At 43.9% G+C, this 18,422-nt stretch overlaps 1 protein-coding gene across 3 annotated transcripts in view; it reads left to right on the top strand.

The window, feature by feature from the left end:
• Positions 1 to 499: 499 nt before the first annotated feature.
• Aldh-III (Aldehyde dehydrogenase type III) overlaps positions 500 to 18,422 on the top strand; it is a 180,444-nt gene continuing 162,521 nt past the window's right edge. For 2 of the 3 annotated variants that reach the window (XM_037432078.2, XM_037432079.2), the window contains exons 1-3: positions 510 to 643; positions 826 to 878; positions 934 to 1,077. In XM_037432078.2, coding sequence (XP_037287975.1) covers positions 640 to 643; positions 826 to 878; positions 934 to 1,077 — 201 coding nt within the window. In that variant the 5' untranslated portion in view covers positions 510 to 639. Of the gene's footprint in view, positions 644 to 825; positions 879 to 933; positions 1,078 to 18,422 lie in introns of all 3 variants that reach the window. The other variant, XM_075882911.1, reaches the window with a different exon arrangement.

Below are 18,422 nucleotides of genomic sequence, written 5' to 3' on the forward strand. Positions count from 1 at the left end.
GCACATGTTAAAACTAATGTGCAGGAAAACATGTTGAGATTTCGTCACCGTATACAGGAAGGAAAAAAGAAATGCCCTCAATAGGGAATTTCCATCTTCTCTCGAAAATGGGAATTCTTCAGCTTAATACAGAACAGCACTGTGGGCACGCCTACGAGTACAATATATATATATATATATATATATATATATATATATATATATATATATATATATATCCCCTGAGCAGCCTGCGGGAAGTGATGCAACGGCACCAGGCATTTTAACTCGCTCCGCTCACGTGCACAGCAAGTTTTCGCCTTCGGGCTTCGGGAGGTCACTCCGCGGCCTTGATTTCGCGCACAGCGCTGAAAGTTTACAAGCGCCGCACGCCAACTTCGCAAGCGTGTCACTATGGTGGCCACCACAGTGCGCATCGACGTTACGAACACCGCCCGCCAGGTTTCAGCGTGGCGCTGCTGCGTCGCCTTGGGAGCGCTGATTAAAAATACAAATTGAGGAGCGTCGTTGCCACCTCCTCACTATCGTGTTGGCGCGTTGGCCGATGTGTGGTTGTGCGTGCGCCGGCTGCCCCGTGTGTTTGTCATCCAGCGTTGTCGTCGGCAACCGCCGCGAGGTGCAAATTTTGCGCTGACCGCCATGTGTACGTATGCGTGTGTGTGACGCGACTGTTGTGCTTGTTGTGATTGCTTTCGCTCTAGAAAGAACGCTATCTAGGTTAGCGTTGGCACTTTCTTCGCACGGCCGCTGCTTTAAACTTTTGGGGCGTGTTTGCTGCACTAAGTATTCCCCCCCCCCCCCTTTTTTTTTTTTTTGTCCACAAAGCTGCCGGCCTTGGTGGAGGTGAGGAAAAAATGTCCGGCAGCAACTACTCGAAGGTAACTCTCTTTCTGCCGCCTTGTCTGGCCGCGTTGGGTGACGATTTGTGCGCAGCGCATGGACGAGCTGCGGCGGTCCTTCAAGCTCGGCAAAACCCGGCCCACCAGCTATCGGGTCGAGCAGCTCAAGGCCATGGACCGATTCCTGGCCGACTACCACGACCGTTTTGTGGACGCCCTCAAGGAAGACCTCAACAAGGTCAGTCTGTAGCAGTTCGAGTGAATTCGGATCACGCCAGTACCGTGTTTATCTTCATTTGCGAAACGTCGCTGGTTACGGGAGAGTAGCACGGTAAACAGCGCAAAAGTGGGCCAACATTTAGTTCTATTTAAAGGGGAAAAAAAACGTAATTGTAGGCTGTGCAGAGGGGCGATGAACCGAGTCTTGCTGACTTCGCCATGGTAACAAATGTTCAACGCGTGATAACAACTGGCAACAAAACTGGCGAAAAATAAGTGACGATATGACTGAATTCTGCGTGAGACAAGCTGTTCCATGGAGGAAAAAAGAAAAATCATGTTAACGCGTGTGGCATGTATTATGCGTTTTTTTTTTTTTTCCTCGCCCGGCCATACTACTGTCGAGACAGTGGGAGCAAAGGCATTGTCAGGGATGGAACCAAAGTTATAGATTGTAGAAGAGGCAGACATACCGATTTGGGGCAATGCTTTAGCTCTCGGAAACTGGGATGTGCTTTTAGCTATGAGTAGGCTAAAGTTTGTTAAATATAAGGCGAAACATCGAATTGACAGATTGCTGTATGTAATCTGGAGTATGTTAACAGCAGCCGTTTCTAGGTTGCATTTATCGATCACAATTGGAAGCTGCAAGTGTGGAGTAATTGTGACAATTCCAAGTTACTGTACGGTTAAAATGGTTGCATTTGTGCGACTTGCTAAAATTCTATGCTTCTACATTTAAAATGATATACATTAACTTCGAAATGGCTTTTGCAAAAAAAGTGTGCAAGTTCGGTTTTGAGTTTTTGAAGACCGTGTAAATGATTCTAGGAGCTACAATGTGAATTTTAAAAAAAATCAAGACATAACTATATAAAGAAATGTAAGCTTTTTTTGTGTGTGCATGGAGGAAAGAAAAAGAGCATGGAACACATGTGTTTACATGAAGTATGGTAATGGCATCACATTCTACATTTACTGGAGTGATGGTTCTTGCAAGGGAGGTGCAGCAAAGGCATGATGAAATGCATTGGGCTTTCACTAGCTGCATCTTCTAAGCCAGAACATTTCTCGCACAATTGACAATTGGAAAAATATGTTGGTAGTCCATGCTCTGCATGTGAGCTCGGTTACCGACATTCTCTTGTGTCGTTACTACTGACACCATGTTTTTAGAGGCATACTGTGTGGGCAGATATGATCATAAGTTCTAGCCTTGGAGAAGGCACACAGCAGCCCCTGTGTACGCAATACTTCTTGCACACTAGTTGGTTGGCACTTGTCAACTCGACTTGCTGCACAACTACGAGGAGGGAGGCTGGGAAGAGCACCCTGTTTGTGGGTTTTTTCAATCTATAGCTTCTGTGTGCCACTTCTTGCTGTTTTCTCATTACAGAGCTATTTCAGATGTGTGATTTTGGGACGGACTGAATCACCTAAACATCTGTAGTTCAAACCGTCTAGTGTGGGCAAAGGGCTCTCTATGCTGCCCACCAACCTCCCTATGTCAATGAATCCTTCCTTTAGTAATCCCCCATCCTGCCTGCAAGACTATATGCTGTGTAAGATATGAACCAAACAATATATTTGCCAGCAATCTTTTTAAATAACTCATGTCATAGATATTCCACTTAGTGTGACCTTTCCTCTCGATATGCCGAAATTTCTCATTGAATGTACTCCTCATAACTTTGGTGTAGATATACTATTTATTTTAGAGGAAGCTCCATACAGAATTTCGCATAGTAAACAATTATTTCTTTTGAAATAACATGCTGGTAAAAATGGAGGCAACACCAGTTAATTATATTGTAAGAATTTAACGCAACTTTGACTCTGGCAAACACTCGCACAAGCAGTTGCACATCCACCCAAGTAACGCACACGACACGCAGCGCTCGCTACCAATGGTTTATTGCCCCGTTATGACCTTCTTGTACATGTACAGATGAATGCGCAAAGGCAATAATTAACAGAACTGCGCCTGTGGAAATCCAACCGCACGTGAGGTAAATAGTGCCGCCACACAATAAGGAACTAGTAAAAAAAAACTTCAACATGAAAAGCAGATAAACCAGTTTGAATCGCTAAATCCTTGCCACGATAAAAGATATTTCCTGTTGATGCAACACCAAAGACGGCTCGCTGACACAGATACCCTTATTTTGTTCTATAAAATATGATACCAACAGCAGAGGTGCGAATATATTTGAGCTTCTTCTAAGAACCTTCGTATCGGAGAATCGTGGTTCACACCCACATGCGGCAATATGTGACACAAGATGGGCACAGTTATCTTCGTTTTTCTTGACCTTTAGCGCGTGCTCCGTAAGACGATCATTGAGGCATCTCTCAGTTATGCCAATGTACACGTCACCGCAGGATAAAGGAATGGAGTATACGACTCCCGTGGAACATCTAACGAAGGCGGTCTCATGCTATTTCAGGCAACTGCGTGTCTTGCCATTGCAAATGCGCGGACACAACCTGGCGAGCTTATCCGGCGCAGAAAAGACCACAACCACGCCATGCCTAGCAGCGATCTTTTTAGTGTTCTGAGAGAGCTTGTGCACGTACGGCATCACTTGTAGCTTGGAACCTGATGGATCCCAAGCAGCTCCATCCCTTGGTGTTCCACGTTTCATCTTCTGGAGTAGCGATTCGGTGACCGTGTTTAAGGCCAACCAAGGTAAGCTCGCCGCCGTCAATTGGCTGATCTGATCATCAAAACTAGTACGCATGCAGTGTGGCCGTGACTTAGTCAACGAGGATTCTAGGCAAAGTGAAGCAATTCCTTTTTTGACTATTTTAGAGTGCACAGAATCTTATGGCAACAGCTCCTTTTTCACTCGAAGATGGTAATACCAACAAAAGTCTTAGCTATCCTACAATAGCTTGAGGTCTAAAAACTGTAGACAAGTCTCTGTGAGTACCTCGGTAGTGAGCCTAAGTCCGCGTCCGTAATCTTTAAAACGCTAAGCACATCCTCACAACCGGAACACTCAACTTCATGTGAGACCTCTTTGGCACACACACTCATCGAAGTACAACCATCTTTTTGAAAATCTGAAGTAATTGAAGGGTGTATAGGGTGCCCGTTTGTCGAAAAGAATTTAAAAATTTTCAACGTATCTAAGTATCTTTAAAACCTTCCCCCCTCTTGAAGAGTTATCCAATGTCCTCTGTACATCAGCTAAAAATATATCGTAGAGAACTGGGGCGACACTGGAACCTGTACAGATTCCATGCTGTCGTAGAAAAAAAAAAAAAAAAAAGTGGCGTAAAGATGAAATTCTAAATGTGCTAAAAGTTCTCAACGAACATGCCTGCATTGTTTATAAAAGAAAATTCACCATTATCTTCTAAGCACTTATCCTCCTATACACCCCCCAATTACTTTTTAGATTTTAAGATGATGGTTGTACTTAGATGAGTGTGTGTGCCAAAGAAGTCTCATATGAAGTTGAACGTTCTTATTGTGAAGATGTGCTTAGTGTTTTTAAAAATTATAAACGCAGACTTAGGTTCACTACCTAGGTACCCACAGAGGACTTGTCTATAGCTTTTAAACCTCAAGCTATTGTTGGATAGCAAACATTCGCTAAGGCACGTTGCCCAGCTAGTTGGTTGGGGTTCACCATTTATATGGTTATAGCACACCAAGACAAGGATAAAAGAGACAGAGAGACACACACACAGTGCTAACTTGCAATTAATGTTTTATTTGCAATAACACATGCTATTTATACAATAACAGACCGATAAAACCTTAAAACGAGCAAGATACGATGCAGCACAGCTCATGCGCGTGTCATCGCAGATTGCGACAAATTGCACTCGCCATCGAAAAAGTGAAAATTGTAGATACTTCTTTTCATTAGCTGACAAAGCTGTGGAAGCTACACTCGCACATTTTTCTTTCATTTTGTCAATTTTGTAGGCTTTAACTACTTCACGCGTAGTTATGTCACGTGCCCTTTAGAGAATACGGGTTTTTTGGAACACTGGGACGCAACCACACCTTTGACAGTGAAGGGACATGAAGGGCCAAATGACCAGATACAGTTTTTTCGACGTTGTACTTGTGTTCCCTTAGTCTTTCGTTCACACACTTTCTGGGTTGGCCTATGTACATTCAATCACAAGTCAAAGGAGTGCAATAGACAATGCCCCGACAACAACTCACGAATTTTCGCCAGTGCTTCATTTTACAATCCGATTTCCTGCTACTGTCTGCATTAACCTTTTTGCACGTTCCTTGTAATCGTTCGAAAGTAGAGAACACTACGTCCGCACCAGCTTTTCTCGCTATCCTACGCAAGTTATGCGAAATGGCATGCATGTAGGGCACTACAGCAACCTTGGCTGCCTTAGAGCCAGCTGCTTGGTCTCGGACCTTTGCCCTTCCTTTCCTGCTTATTTTTTCGGCGACGGCGGTTAACAGGTGCAAGGGATAACCAGATTCTAACAAACGTTTAGTTTGAGCCCAAAGCTTATATCAAGCTTGTGGTGGCACGATTTCTTCAGTGAATTTTGCAAACGGGAATTTATCACCGCACGCTTTACCAATTTTGAACAAGCAGACGTGAACGGAAGAACCGGTTTATTTTCTCGCGGTTTGTAGCTCCAGAGTACTCCTGCTGGCAACAAATACAGCTTGAGGTCAAGGAATCTTATGAAATTGTCATTTGGTATTTCATGCGTCAGCATAGAGTTTCTGTAACAACCTCGTAAAAATTGTTATGATCATGGTTTCCTGCGCATGTGGGACAAGTGGACTAAACTCGGGTCAACCTCAATGAGGTGACGAATGACCGGGCACGAGGACTCTCTTGCCGTGCCGGTCAGACCCGATCGAACGCCCGCTACCATTCCGGGGGCTATAAAGATAATTTATACACTTACGTCATCACAAATTATTACTTGTGGCGTAGGCGATTCTCACTACCACATACAAAATTGAACAGGGCTCAAGCAGTCACGCTACGTATACTGCAAACCGGAACTTGCTCCACTCCGTATTTTCTACATAAAATTCTCCCTGACAGTGAAATTCAAGACAATTGTGACGCGTGCGATGGCATCATTGGGATCGGACACATGCTGGCGGGCTGTCCTGCGACTCTCGCCGACCCCGAAGAACAATGGCTTTACTGGCAGACGAGGGTGCCAAGCGCGTCTAATCAAGACCAACTACGGGCAGTCCAGAAAGTCCACGATGACGCCACAAGGCTCGGCATGACAGTACCGACGTGTACGCGGCTCGCCTCGGTCTGAAAAGACCTGGTGAAAGAATTAATGAATTATTGACAATGATCAGATAGTCGTGAATCATCAAAATTGTTATGATCATTATTGACAATTATCAGATAGTCGTCTACAAATCCAAAGATGGTAACCACATCAGTGTGATTCACACACTCGTCAAGACCTTTATTAAGTTACGCAAGTACAGAAGAATCCCTTAGCATCATCGAATTCTCATCACGTTATCGATGACGTGAACCTGCTCGACAAAGTACAACAGGGGCTGAAGTGTGGACCAAAGTTTGCCGTCGAGCCGCGCAAATCCAGCCCGAAACTTCTAGGAATGGTTCGCAATGTCTCAAAACAAGTACCTGAAGGGGATGTTGGCAGGTGTGTATCTGAAGGCGTCAACGTACTCGGGACCGTCCTTTGGGTGGCAGATTTGTCATTCAGGGGACCATTCGGCACTTGAAGGACAATTCACTCGCTCTGCTACCGGCCGATAAAGATGGTGGTTTTGCGGTTATTCATAAATTGTTGTATCTGGCGAAGGCATGAGAGGCCATTTAATCTGCATTTGATATTCATAATAACATTTCGTTGGAGAAAGTGCGAACAGCCGCAAAAATGCCATAAAAAAGCTTTAATCTTGAAGGCTTGCTCGGATCGATGGAGAAGACAAAAAAAAAAGGACCTTGATGTATTTTTTGCGGCGAAAACGCATAAAATTGACTGCCCATACAGAGTGGTCATCTCGGAGAATGAATCCTGGCAAAAGTGTGTTGCATTCTTTCTACAAAAAAAAATTTTAAGTTTATATCTCTTGACGACCCATTTTTGGTGAAAAAGTCCAAACAAGTTCTCGATTTTTTCGCAGGAAATGAAAACACGAATCTTTCAGCATTCTCGATCGATGTTAAAGATCTTTATTACACCCTTCCTCGGGCCGACTTGATGGTGTGCGTGTTGGAAGGTATCGACAGAGTAGGAGCGGTTCAATTTCAAAATATTGCCGGCGTGTCGAGTGAAATTTTTAGAGCTCCATTACTTTTATCTTAAATTGACCTATGAGACCTGGAATGGGAACACTTTGAAACAAAAGAACGGGATATGTATAGGTTCCTGCATAGCCCAGTACTTGAGCGATCTTTTTATAGCAAAACGTAGTAAGGATCTTGACGAGCCTGTGAAGCACACTGATGTGATTACTGTGTTTAGATTTGTAGACGACTATCCGATCATTGTCAATAATGATCATAACAATTTTGACAAGGTTGTTACAGAAACTCTAATCATTCATGACGGTATTTTCTCCCCCGGTGCTGATCATCAGGTGGTCGAAATTTCCGGAGCCCTCCACTACGGCGTCTCTCATAATCATATGGTGGTTTAAACCCCTCATATCAATCAATCAATTCCCTGGTGCTGATGCATGAAATACCAAATAAAAATTTCATGAGATTCCTTGACCTCAAGCTGTATTTTTCACCAGCAGGAGTATGCTGGAGCTACAAACCGCGAGAAAGTAAACCGGTTCTTCCGTTCACGTCGGCTTGCTCAAAATTGGTAAAGCGTGCGGTGATAAATTCCTGTTTTCGACATCGCGCGACCACAAGCTTGATGGAAGCTTGTGCGCTCAAGCTAAATTTTTGTTGAACTCTGGTTATTCCTTGCGCCTGTTAACCGCTGTCGCCGAAAAAGAAGCAGGAAAAAAAGGGAAAACAACGTGCGAGACCAGGCAGCCGGCTCTAAGGCAGCCAAGGTTGCTGTAGTGCCTGTGGTCTAGTACAGTGACGTGGTGGTGTCTGTGAAGTGTGGTGGCACCGTAATGTACAACGGGCTCTGAGGCGACGACAGTGGTGCTTCTCGATTGAGGAGCGGAAAGACTATGACGACGCAAAACGTCGTGCATGAAACTGTGGCCCGCCAAAAGGAAGAGAAAGTTTGCGCGAAAGGTTGAGCTGCCAAGGCACGAAAGGGAACAAGAGGAAGACGAGCCGAGGACAGAACGAGGTCTAGCAGGCTGGAGTGAAGATCCTGGGTGTGGCGCGACTGCGATGTTGGGTTCTGAACCTGAACGCGTGAGGTAGGGCAAGGCCAGGACGCTCCAGCTGCCCATGGTGTACTCGGAGGTACGCGACCTTCCAGAGTTCCGGCCGTGACTGTTCAAGGTCGCGTCCGAGGTGTCAGTTCCGGCCATGACTGTTCAAGATCACGTCCCAGGTGTCCGGGCGTCGACTCCGGTCCCGAACCGCCCATGGAGGTCGGAACCATCTGGGTGCTGATCCCCTCCTCGGAATGAGCCAGCATCAGTAAGCAGCCGCAGTTCTTGCGAGGTCAGGGGCTACCTCGTCTTCCGCCAAGTGTCGACGTGCTGGTCAGTGCGTGACTCCAGCTGCTGAGACATCGCCAGCATCTGCCACCATTAACGCCACCGGTGACTGTTGATTTTCATAAACATTATAGCTGGACAACTTACAGGACATGTTTTAGTTCGTCAGCTTAGACTCGGTGTCCGTACATTGCAACTTCATCTTTTTTTTTCTATTTTAATTATGCTTAAAGTTTCTACTTTTTTTTCCTACATTAAACGGCTTCGACATTTCTTAGCTCTGAGGCTTTCTCTCCGAGCAATAATTTTCTCAACTTAAACCTGCATCACAGTGCCCTACATGCATGCCATTTCGCATAGCTTGGGTAGGATAGTGAGAAAGGCTGGTGAGGACATAGTGTTTTCTGCTCCTTAACGATTACAAGGAATGTGCAAAAAGGTTAAGGCAGACAGTTCCGGGAAACGGAATTGTTAAACCAAGCACCTCGAGTTGTTGTCGAGGTATTGTCTATTGCACTCCTGTGACTTGCGATTGCTTGTACATAGGCCAATCCGGATGGTGTGTGAATGAAAGACTTGGGGAATACAAGTACAACGTAGAAAAAATTGTATCTGGTCATTTGGCCCTTCACTGTTAAAGGTGTGGTTGCGTCCCAGTGTTTCGAAACGCACGTATTCTCTATAGGGCACGTGACAGAACTACGCGTGAAATTGTTGAAGCCTATGAATGAAATTGACAAAATGAAAGAAAAATGTGTGAGCGTGGCTTTCATAGCTTTAGTAAAACTTGCGTTGGGTCTAGTTGGTACATAGCACAAAAAAAGAAGAAGTTAACTTCTTTGGCGCAAACAATACGGAAAAAAGGAAAAAGAAGGCGAGGAAAGAAACAGATTGACGCCAAATCATTGGCGTCAATCTGTTTCTTTCCTCGCCTTCTTTTTCCTTTTTTCCGTATTGTTTGCGCCAAAGAAGTTAACTTCTTCTTTTTTTGTTTCATAGCTTTGTCAGCTAAAGAAAAAAAGTATCTACAATCTTCACTTTGAGAATGGCGAGTGCAATTTGTTGCAATCGACAATGACGCATGCATGAGCTGTGCTGTATCGTAACATGATTGTTTTCAGGTTTTATCGATCTGTTATTGTATAAATAGCATGTGTGATTGTAAATAAAACATTAGATGCAAGTTAGCACTGTGTGTGTGTGTGTGTCTCTCTTATTCTTGTTGTGGTGCGCTATACCCATATAAATGATAAATGATAGCTTTTGTTAGTATTACCATCCTCGAGTGAGAAAGGGGATGTTGCGGTATGATTCTGCGCACTCTAAAATGGTAAGACGCGCAGTTGCCTGAAATAGCATGAGAACGCCTTCGTTAAATGTTCCACGGGAGTTGTATACTCCATTCCTTTATCCTGCGGTGACGTGTACATTGGCATAACTGAAAGATGCCTCAATGACCAGCTTACGGAGCATGCACTAAAGGTCTAGAAAAACGAAGATAACTATGCATATCTTGTGTCACATATTGCCGCATGTGGATATGAACCACAATTATCTGATGCAAAGGTTCTTAGAAGAAGCTCGAATATATCAGCACCTCTGCTGTTGGAAGCATATTTTATAAAAAAAACTGATATCAGCGTCAGCGAGCAGTCTTTGGTGTTGCATCAACAGGAAAGATCTTTTTATCGTTGCAAGGATTTAGTGACTCTAACTGGTTTATCTGCATTTTATGTTCACCTTTTTTTTTACTAGTTCCTTATTGTATGGCAGCACTATTTATCTAGCGTGCTGTTAGATTTCCACAGGCGCAGCTCTGTTAATTATTGCCTTTGTGCATTCATCTGTAAATATATAAGAAGGTATTGAGCGCTGCATGTCGTGTGTGTTACACTTGTGGATGTGTGAGTGTTTGCTCGAGTCGAGATTGCGCTAAATTCTTACAATATGACGAATGACCAACTAGCCCAAAAACAAGTTTTATTGAGCCAGTTGTTAAGGTCGTTAGGTTCTCATGTAATCCCATGTAGGGAGGCATCTCGAAGAATGATGCCCAAGCAGAACCAGATGTTCTCCCAACGGCCGTTAGCATGTAGTTCATTGGAATCGTGAATGGCTGCATACTCGATTGCGCCAAAAAGTACACATTGTATTGTGCTGGAACCACGTTTTACAGCTGCTTGACTTGTCCCTGCTTTATTGGGCAACAAAATAACAAATCACGGTTTTTAAAGATGATAGTCTTTCTTAGGGACCTTTGACGCAAAAGTTTTTCTCCGTCTGTCTGTACGTTGGTCTGTTTGTCTGCCCTTAACAGTCCCCTAAATGGCACCAAAGTTGCCAAACGATACTCCAAACGGTCAACCTCATTCGCAGCGGCCACCAATAAGGCTCAAGATTCAGGTTTCATACTTGTGGGATTGTCAATTGAAAAGCAATCATTGCGCATATCTGAGGCACCATAACAACACATCAATATTCTATATGTGTGTTTTTTACTGGAAAAAGCATACATAAGTAATCATAAAGACCATAGCGTTTATCACGTTCCAGTGACCAAGCAACGCTTGCACGAAAAGGCAAGTGTTTCCAACACTGTGCTAAGACGACATGGTGGTGGCAGGTGCGCGCTTTCCAAGATAACTTGGGAAGCATGTTTTCCAAGATAACTTCCAGATAGCGCTCATGTCTCATGTGTGACATGACTTGATGTGCTCGTTCACCTCTGCTGCACGCTCGAGGTACTCTAACACAGTGCCTCCAGAGTATCATTCACCAATTTTCTTGCGGAGAACATGAAATAAACGGTTTGTTCACTCTCTCTCTTCAGATGCAAGACTATCGTCTTTCGACGACATTTGCAGTGTAACATGCAGAAACGGGGCCAATTTTTTTTTAATGCAAAAGAGTGGCTACTTGGGCTGGTTGGTAATGCATTTTTGACAGTCATATCTGTCTTCTTCATAAAAACATTCCCTGCACACCAAAGTGGATTTCTTTCAAAAATGGGTCACGGTTGGGAGATGTTCCCTCTGCCGTCTCTCGTTCTGTCGCTGCGTGCTTGGTGTCGGACACATCCTCTGCAGATGCAATTATCTTTCGTGATGTTCCTGCTGCCATAGAGCTGGTGAGAAAAGAAAGTTGTGCATGGACACCACAGGGGATCGGCCATGATATTGCAGTGTCTTGTAATACGAAGGATTTTGTTACTAATATTATGTTCAAAATCTCGAAATGCTTTGAAAGAGCTTGTTCTCGAAACAAGCAATTAGCTTCATTCACGAAAAGAAACACTAATTTTCTTGAAAAATAAGCTTGATTTATGTAGTTTTAGCATTCAATTAGTTTCTTCTCTCGTAGTGAATCTCATTCGTCATCCAAAAGCTCCATTGGCTAAAACCTAGTGCTTTAGCCCGAAAGGAAAGAACCCCTGGAAGCCATAAATTGAATCGCATCCTTCGGAGTGGCTCATTCAGAAGTCCTTTTCTTTGATTGGTAAACAATCTGCATGTAAGGAAGAAATAATTCAGGGCAAAGAGTAGCAGGACGACAGGGTGAAAAACGAAGCTTTGGCAATGCTGTGTCAACGGATGTGAATTTCGGAAAGCAATGTGAACAATGCAAAAGGTTGTAGTGAATGAAAGAAACGTCACGGTGGTCAATACTTTAACATGTTCTGTCTACCTAGATAATGGCTCGCATGAACACGTATTCTTTACTTAATCTTCCGCAGCATGGCTTTTGTAGTCTTTCTTTTTTTCCTGCCCAACACAGTTACTTGAAATGACACACGACTTATCCTCTGCTTTAGATAAGGGTTTCTCTGTTGACTGCTTTTTTCTAGATTTTAAAAAAAGCATTTGACGTAGTACTCCACTTTTTGATTGAAAAACTAAACATGTATAAAGTGGACGATATGGTTGTGAACTGGATAAGCTAGTATTTAAAACTAAGGAGGCAAAAGGTTGTTGTTAATAGCAAGTCATCCCGGGAAGTTGATGTGTCCTCTGGAGTGCCTCAGGGGTTAGTCTTGGGTCCGCATTGTTTATCTCCATAAATGACATTTTTTCCGCTATTTAATCACATATCAAATTATTTGTTGACGACTGTGTTTTGTACAGACTTATATACAGCTCCCATGATTGCACTACTCTTCAAAACGATCTTGACACAGTTTCTGAATGGTGTGGAAAGTTGCGTATATTCATTAATGCAAAAAAAAAAACAGTGCATATGTGTTTCACTAGGAAAAAGGCACAACATGACTAATTTTATTCTGTAAATTCAAACAGGCTGCTAACAGTTCGTGAACTCGAGCATCTCGGTGTATATTTTACACCGGACCTTTTCTGGGGCCCTCACATCAATCGCGTCACAAGTAAAGCAGGATGTGTGTTAGGTTTCCTGCGCAGAAACACAAGTAAGTTATCACTTTAGGCCAAGAATCAACTATATATGACTAACATTCGATCTGTCTTAGATTACGTTTGCGATGTGTGGAATCCGTGGAAGACATGTGATGTGTCCTATTTAGAAAGAATTCAGAACATGACTCTTCGGTTTGTCTGCTCTGATTTTACCAGAAATTTCAGTGTTTCAAAAGCAAATGAAAAGCTTGGTTGGGAACTTCTAGATAAGCGAAAGGAATATCTGAGTTTGAAACTTTTTCACAACATATTTCATAGCCGCACAGGTCTTGACCCCTCACGATACTTTTGTAAACCGGACTACGTTTCACAGCGACTAGATCATGCCAATAAGATAAGGGAAATAAGCTGCTGTACTGACGCATTAAAAAGGCATTTTTTCCCAGGACCTTAGAGCGGTGAAATAGGTTGCCTTTTGAAGTAGCAGAGGTTACGTCACATGAAAGTATTTTGAAGATTACTTCAGGGTCTAGAGTAGTGTACTCGCGAGGATGTATAGGGACGAGGCGGTACTGTGAAGCTGCTTTATATGTCTACTCCTACATGCCGCTATGTATAGTTGACAATAAATTGCATTATTGTGTTGTAGAAGTGTATCTGTATTCAGTGTTGAAATTTTGTATTCTTCCTTCCCCCCCCCCACTGTAATGCCCTTGGGCGCTTTGGTACTATGATAAATGAATAAATTAAAAGGGACTGTGGCCGAAGTGATTGCCACTTTGCAAGGTGAGTCAAAGAGGAAATTGGGCTGCAGCATCCTCATTGGCTAAAATTGTAGCACGTTCTCTTTCTCGCCCATGCCTCGAGCTCATAGCACACATCGTGGTTAACAGCGCGAAACACCCGGACAGGAGCGATAGAAGGACACGGTACAGCGCTGACTTTCAACTGAAATTTTTATTGAAAACACAAGAATATATATATAGACAGAACAGAAGACCTCGTGACCAAACCAGCCCCCTCAATCGATAAAATTATACACGGCGACAAGGCTTTGTCATGTGCACGCAATCTTGCCACAAAATAACACATACTTCAAACTATAAGATTCCAATGTCGCCAAGAAAACCGGGCATGAGCAGACGAATGAACTTTAGCCACTATCTAACAAAGATAATTCATTACCAAGTAAGGCGATAGACGGCTGGCTAACGCATTGAGACCCTTTCTTATTTATAAAAAATGCCTCCATAATTTCTCTTGAAAGCTTGTCTGGGTGCTTGAAGAGTACTTTTGTTTTTTCAAAAGTGGGTGGCATCCACATTCGCGGCAATGCAAAGACAAATGTGAATGCGCAAATCCTTTCAAGGAACTGTGGTGTTCCCTTAGCCGTATATTGACACAACGCCCGGTCTGACCAATGTACTCTCGCCCGCATGAAAATGGGGTTGAGTACACGACATTCAGCATGCACGGGAGAAACTTCATAGTATGTTTGATACTACACTGCTGATAAATTCCATTCTTCCTGCCTTCTATGCGAGTGTTTACTGCCTGGCAAAGTCCCTTAAGCTTCGTTCTGCTTGAAAACCCAACGTTTAATCTGAACTTAGATGCTACTTTCTTTAATCTGTGCGAAAAAGAATGAACATATGGAATGTAGACAGAACGGCTAAAATCTTTTTCTTTCACTCGGGAGGACTGCCCCTTGACCTCACGCAGCAGCTTATCGCAAGTCGTAGAAATGATAGAGTGAGGAAAGCCTGCATCACGCAGCCTCTCCACCTGATAGTTAACGCTGTCAAGCATACGATGGGGACAACTCTTATTGAGGGCGGACCTTATAGCGGAAGTGGCTATACCTCGTTTAATCAATTTCGAGTGCCCTGATCTGAAATCAAGAAGAGACTTCTTTGACCTCGGTTGATAGGTCCAACACACATGTTCCGCTTTGAAAGACAGTCTAAGGTCTAAGAACTGCAACTCCTCCTTTTCAGGAACCTCAATAGTAAACCTAAGACCTTGTCCCTGTTCATTAAACAACTTTACGACGTCCACAATCGATCTTTGGAAATTTAGCCTATTGACGAAAACCAAATAGTCATCCACAAAGCGGAAAATTCTCAAAGCTAATTCACCTAGGTTATCATTTATTTTGCGGTCAACGAAACTTAAAAAGATGCTGCTTAGTACTGGCGCTACGCAGGAACCTATGCACACTCCTGCCCTTTGGATAACTGTCCTTCCTTGCCACTGAACGATCGTGGACTTCAAGTAAAACTCCAAAAGCTCTAGGAAGCTAGCAACCGGTATTTTGCAACTTTCGACGAAGCCTAACTCATTCATTTGTCCCTCGATGGTCTGTTGCACGAATTTCAATAACTGTACATGAGGCAGGGAATAATAAAGATCTTCTATGTCTATGCTGAATCCAAAGCAACCGCCAGGGTTATTATTCTGCAGAACTTGAACTACGCAGTTAGAACTGGCGACTTCGAAAGGGTCCTCCAGCTTAAGCTGTGCGAGATTAGTCTGCAAGTACCCTGAAATAACATTTAACCATGACCTTCTTTCCGAGACGATGGTCCTGAAAGGATAGTTCTGCTTATGCGTCTTTACACTGAAGAAGGCCTGCAGAAGGAGCCCTTTTTCTCGCTTGACTTCGTTTGCTACTTTCGTTAATCCAACCTCATTCATCAAAGCCAAAGCACGTGATTTAATCTTAGAGGGATCAACGGAAACTTCGCGAAAATTCTTATCCATTGCTGTGGTTGCTTTTTCCAAATACAAGTTTTCCGGAATAATAACAAAATGTCCTTCTTTGTCAGACTCTAGAATGCGCAAATTACTATCCGCACAGAAATCAATCAGAGGTCCTAACCTTCTCGAACACCTAGAATCCTTCGACGGTTTCAACAACACATCGACGCACTCAGACACACACCTTAGTCTGTCCTCCTCCTCAGCTCGGTGAGCCACTGTCCTGGCTAAGACGACCTTATCCAGCTGTTTCAGACGCGGCTCGAGACAGAATTTGGGCCCTAGTTGAAGGACCTGTAGAAACTTGTCTGGTACTACTTGGTCCCCGATAATGGTCACATTCCCTGTTCCTTTCACTTCTTTCTTCTTAGGTAGCGAAGGTCGAACTTGACTCCATAAGAACTCCGTAGCGTGGTAGGACACTTTAGTCCACTCCTTCAGGAGAAGCCGTCTTCGCGCTTCGGAAGCCTCTTTCGCACAGGCTAAACGCAAAAGATCCTTGTACACCCTCACGTGTTGCCACCACTCCGCGCGTAAAATGCGGCACATCCTCCGAGCGTGTCCCTCAGACGGAGTCATCCACCCACACAAAGACTGCAGGTCGGGAGGGCATAGCGACTTCCTGGCATACCAAGACGCTACTCTTGCTCTGCACACGTAAACGGCTATCATCGACGTCAAAAAGCCGGGATTAGTCAAGAAGTCATTAGAACATGGAAAAGAGCCCTTTGTACTAGAAATAACGTTGAGCAAGATGGAAAACTGGGCTAGTTGGTGAGCATTCATCGTGGTTAACAGCGCGAAACACCCGGACAGGAGCGATAGAAGGACACGGTACAGCGCTGACTTTCAACTGAAATTTTTATTGAAAACACAAGAATATATATATAGACAGAACAGAAGACCTCGTGACCAAACCAGCCCCCTCAATCGATAAAATTATACACGGCGACAAGGCTTTGTCATGTGCACGCAATCTTGCCACAAAATAACACATACTTCAAACTATAAGATTCCAATGTCGCCAAGAAAACCGGGCATGAGCAGACGAATGAACTTTAGCCACTATCTAACAAAGATAATTCATTACCAAGTAAGGCGATAGACGGCTGGCTAACGCATTGAGACCCTTTCTTATTTATAAAAAATGCCTCCATAATAAATAATTTTTATAAATAAGAAAGGGTCTCAATGCGTTAGCCAGCCGTCTATCGCCTTACTTGGTAATGAATTATCTTTGTTAGATAGTGGCTAAAGTTCATTCGTCTGCTCATGCCCGGTTTTCTTGGCGACATTGGAATCTTATAGTTTGAAGTATGTGTTATTTTGTGGCAAGATTGCGTGCACATGACAAAGCCTTGTCGCCGTGTATAATTTTATCGATTGAGGGGGCTGGTTTGGTCACGAGGTCTTCTGTTCTGTCTATATATATATTCTTGTGTTTTCAATAAAAATTTCAGTTGAAAGTCAGCGCTGTACCGTGTCCTTCTATCGCTCCTGTCCGGGTGTTTCGCGCTGTTAACCACGATGAATGCTCACCAACTAGCCCAGTTTTCCATCTTGCTCATAGCACAGCTGCGCGAGTGGCGAAGTAAGAACCATGGTGATGATGAATGAGGATGATGCTGCGACAATTTCAAGCAAAACAATTCGCGAGACTCGGTGGCTGGAAATTGATGTAGAATGAAGCAGCAACAAATGAGCACGCCGCCAGCCACTTGCCATAATTTTCAAGGACAATGGCCATGGAGCCATTCTCCTTGATCCCCGGAGATCCTGCCCAGTACCATTTCATCCACGGGCATTGCTTCAAGAAAGCGTGGTAATCCATCTAGTGAGAGCGAGGACACCGAGCTGTACTCTGCATCAGACTACGAGTCCTCGGAAGACGGCTTCGAACCTGTGCTCTACCGCAAGGCCAAACGAAGAATCGTGAACGCATCATCGGCATCAAGTACAGCCACTGTGAGGACAGCGCCTCAGCGATGGCCTCACTCGATTCTGTTTGTGCTACAGACTACTACTGCCAATCTACACTTCCTCAACAGGCAAGCACTGTCCTTGTACCTTGAAAACATTGTGCCTAACGAGATTAAGGACATCAGGATAAACACGACAAAGAATATTTTGGCAATCGACGTGAGGAACCCGAGTGCACTGAACACGCTACAGCATGTGTCGGAGCTGGGAAAGATCAGTCCGATTCATCATACCAGCGAATGGTGACACCATAACAGGAGTTATCTATGACATAGACACTGAAATCGCCAATGAAGATCTTCCTGTACTGCTAAAACCAGTGAGTGAAAACGTCATTGTGCATGCTGGTCGCCTAGGCAACTCTCGTTGTGTGCGAATAACATTCAAGGGTGACTGTCTTTCCTCTTACGTGAAGGTTGGCCATTTCCGTCACCAGGTTCGCCCATTTATTCCGTAGCCTATGCAGTGTTTCAAGTGCCAGAAGATAGGCCACGTGAAGGGCATTTGCAGAATTTCCGCAGTGTGCCCTCGATGCGCTGAACACCACTCAGATGACGACTGTAATACAACTATGTTGAAATGCCCCAACTGCCAAGGAGCTCACAGTGCTTCCTCCAAGGACTGTCCTCAGATTAAGAAAGAGATTTATATTCTGAGGCAAACGGTGCGAGACAACTC

This window comes from Rhipicephalus microplus, unplaced genomic scaffold, assembly GCF_043290135.1.
Source record: "Rhipicephalus microplus isolate Deutch F79 unplaced genomic scaffold, USDA_Rmic scaffold_14, whole genome shotgun sequence".
NCBI lineage: Eukaryota > Metazoa > Arthropoda > Arachnida > Ixodida > Ixodidae > Rhipicephalus > Rhipicephalus microplus.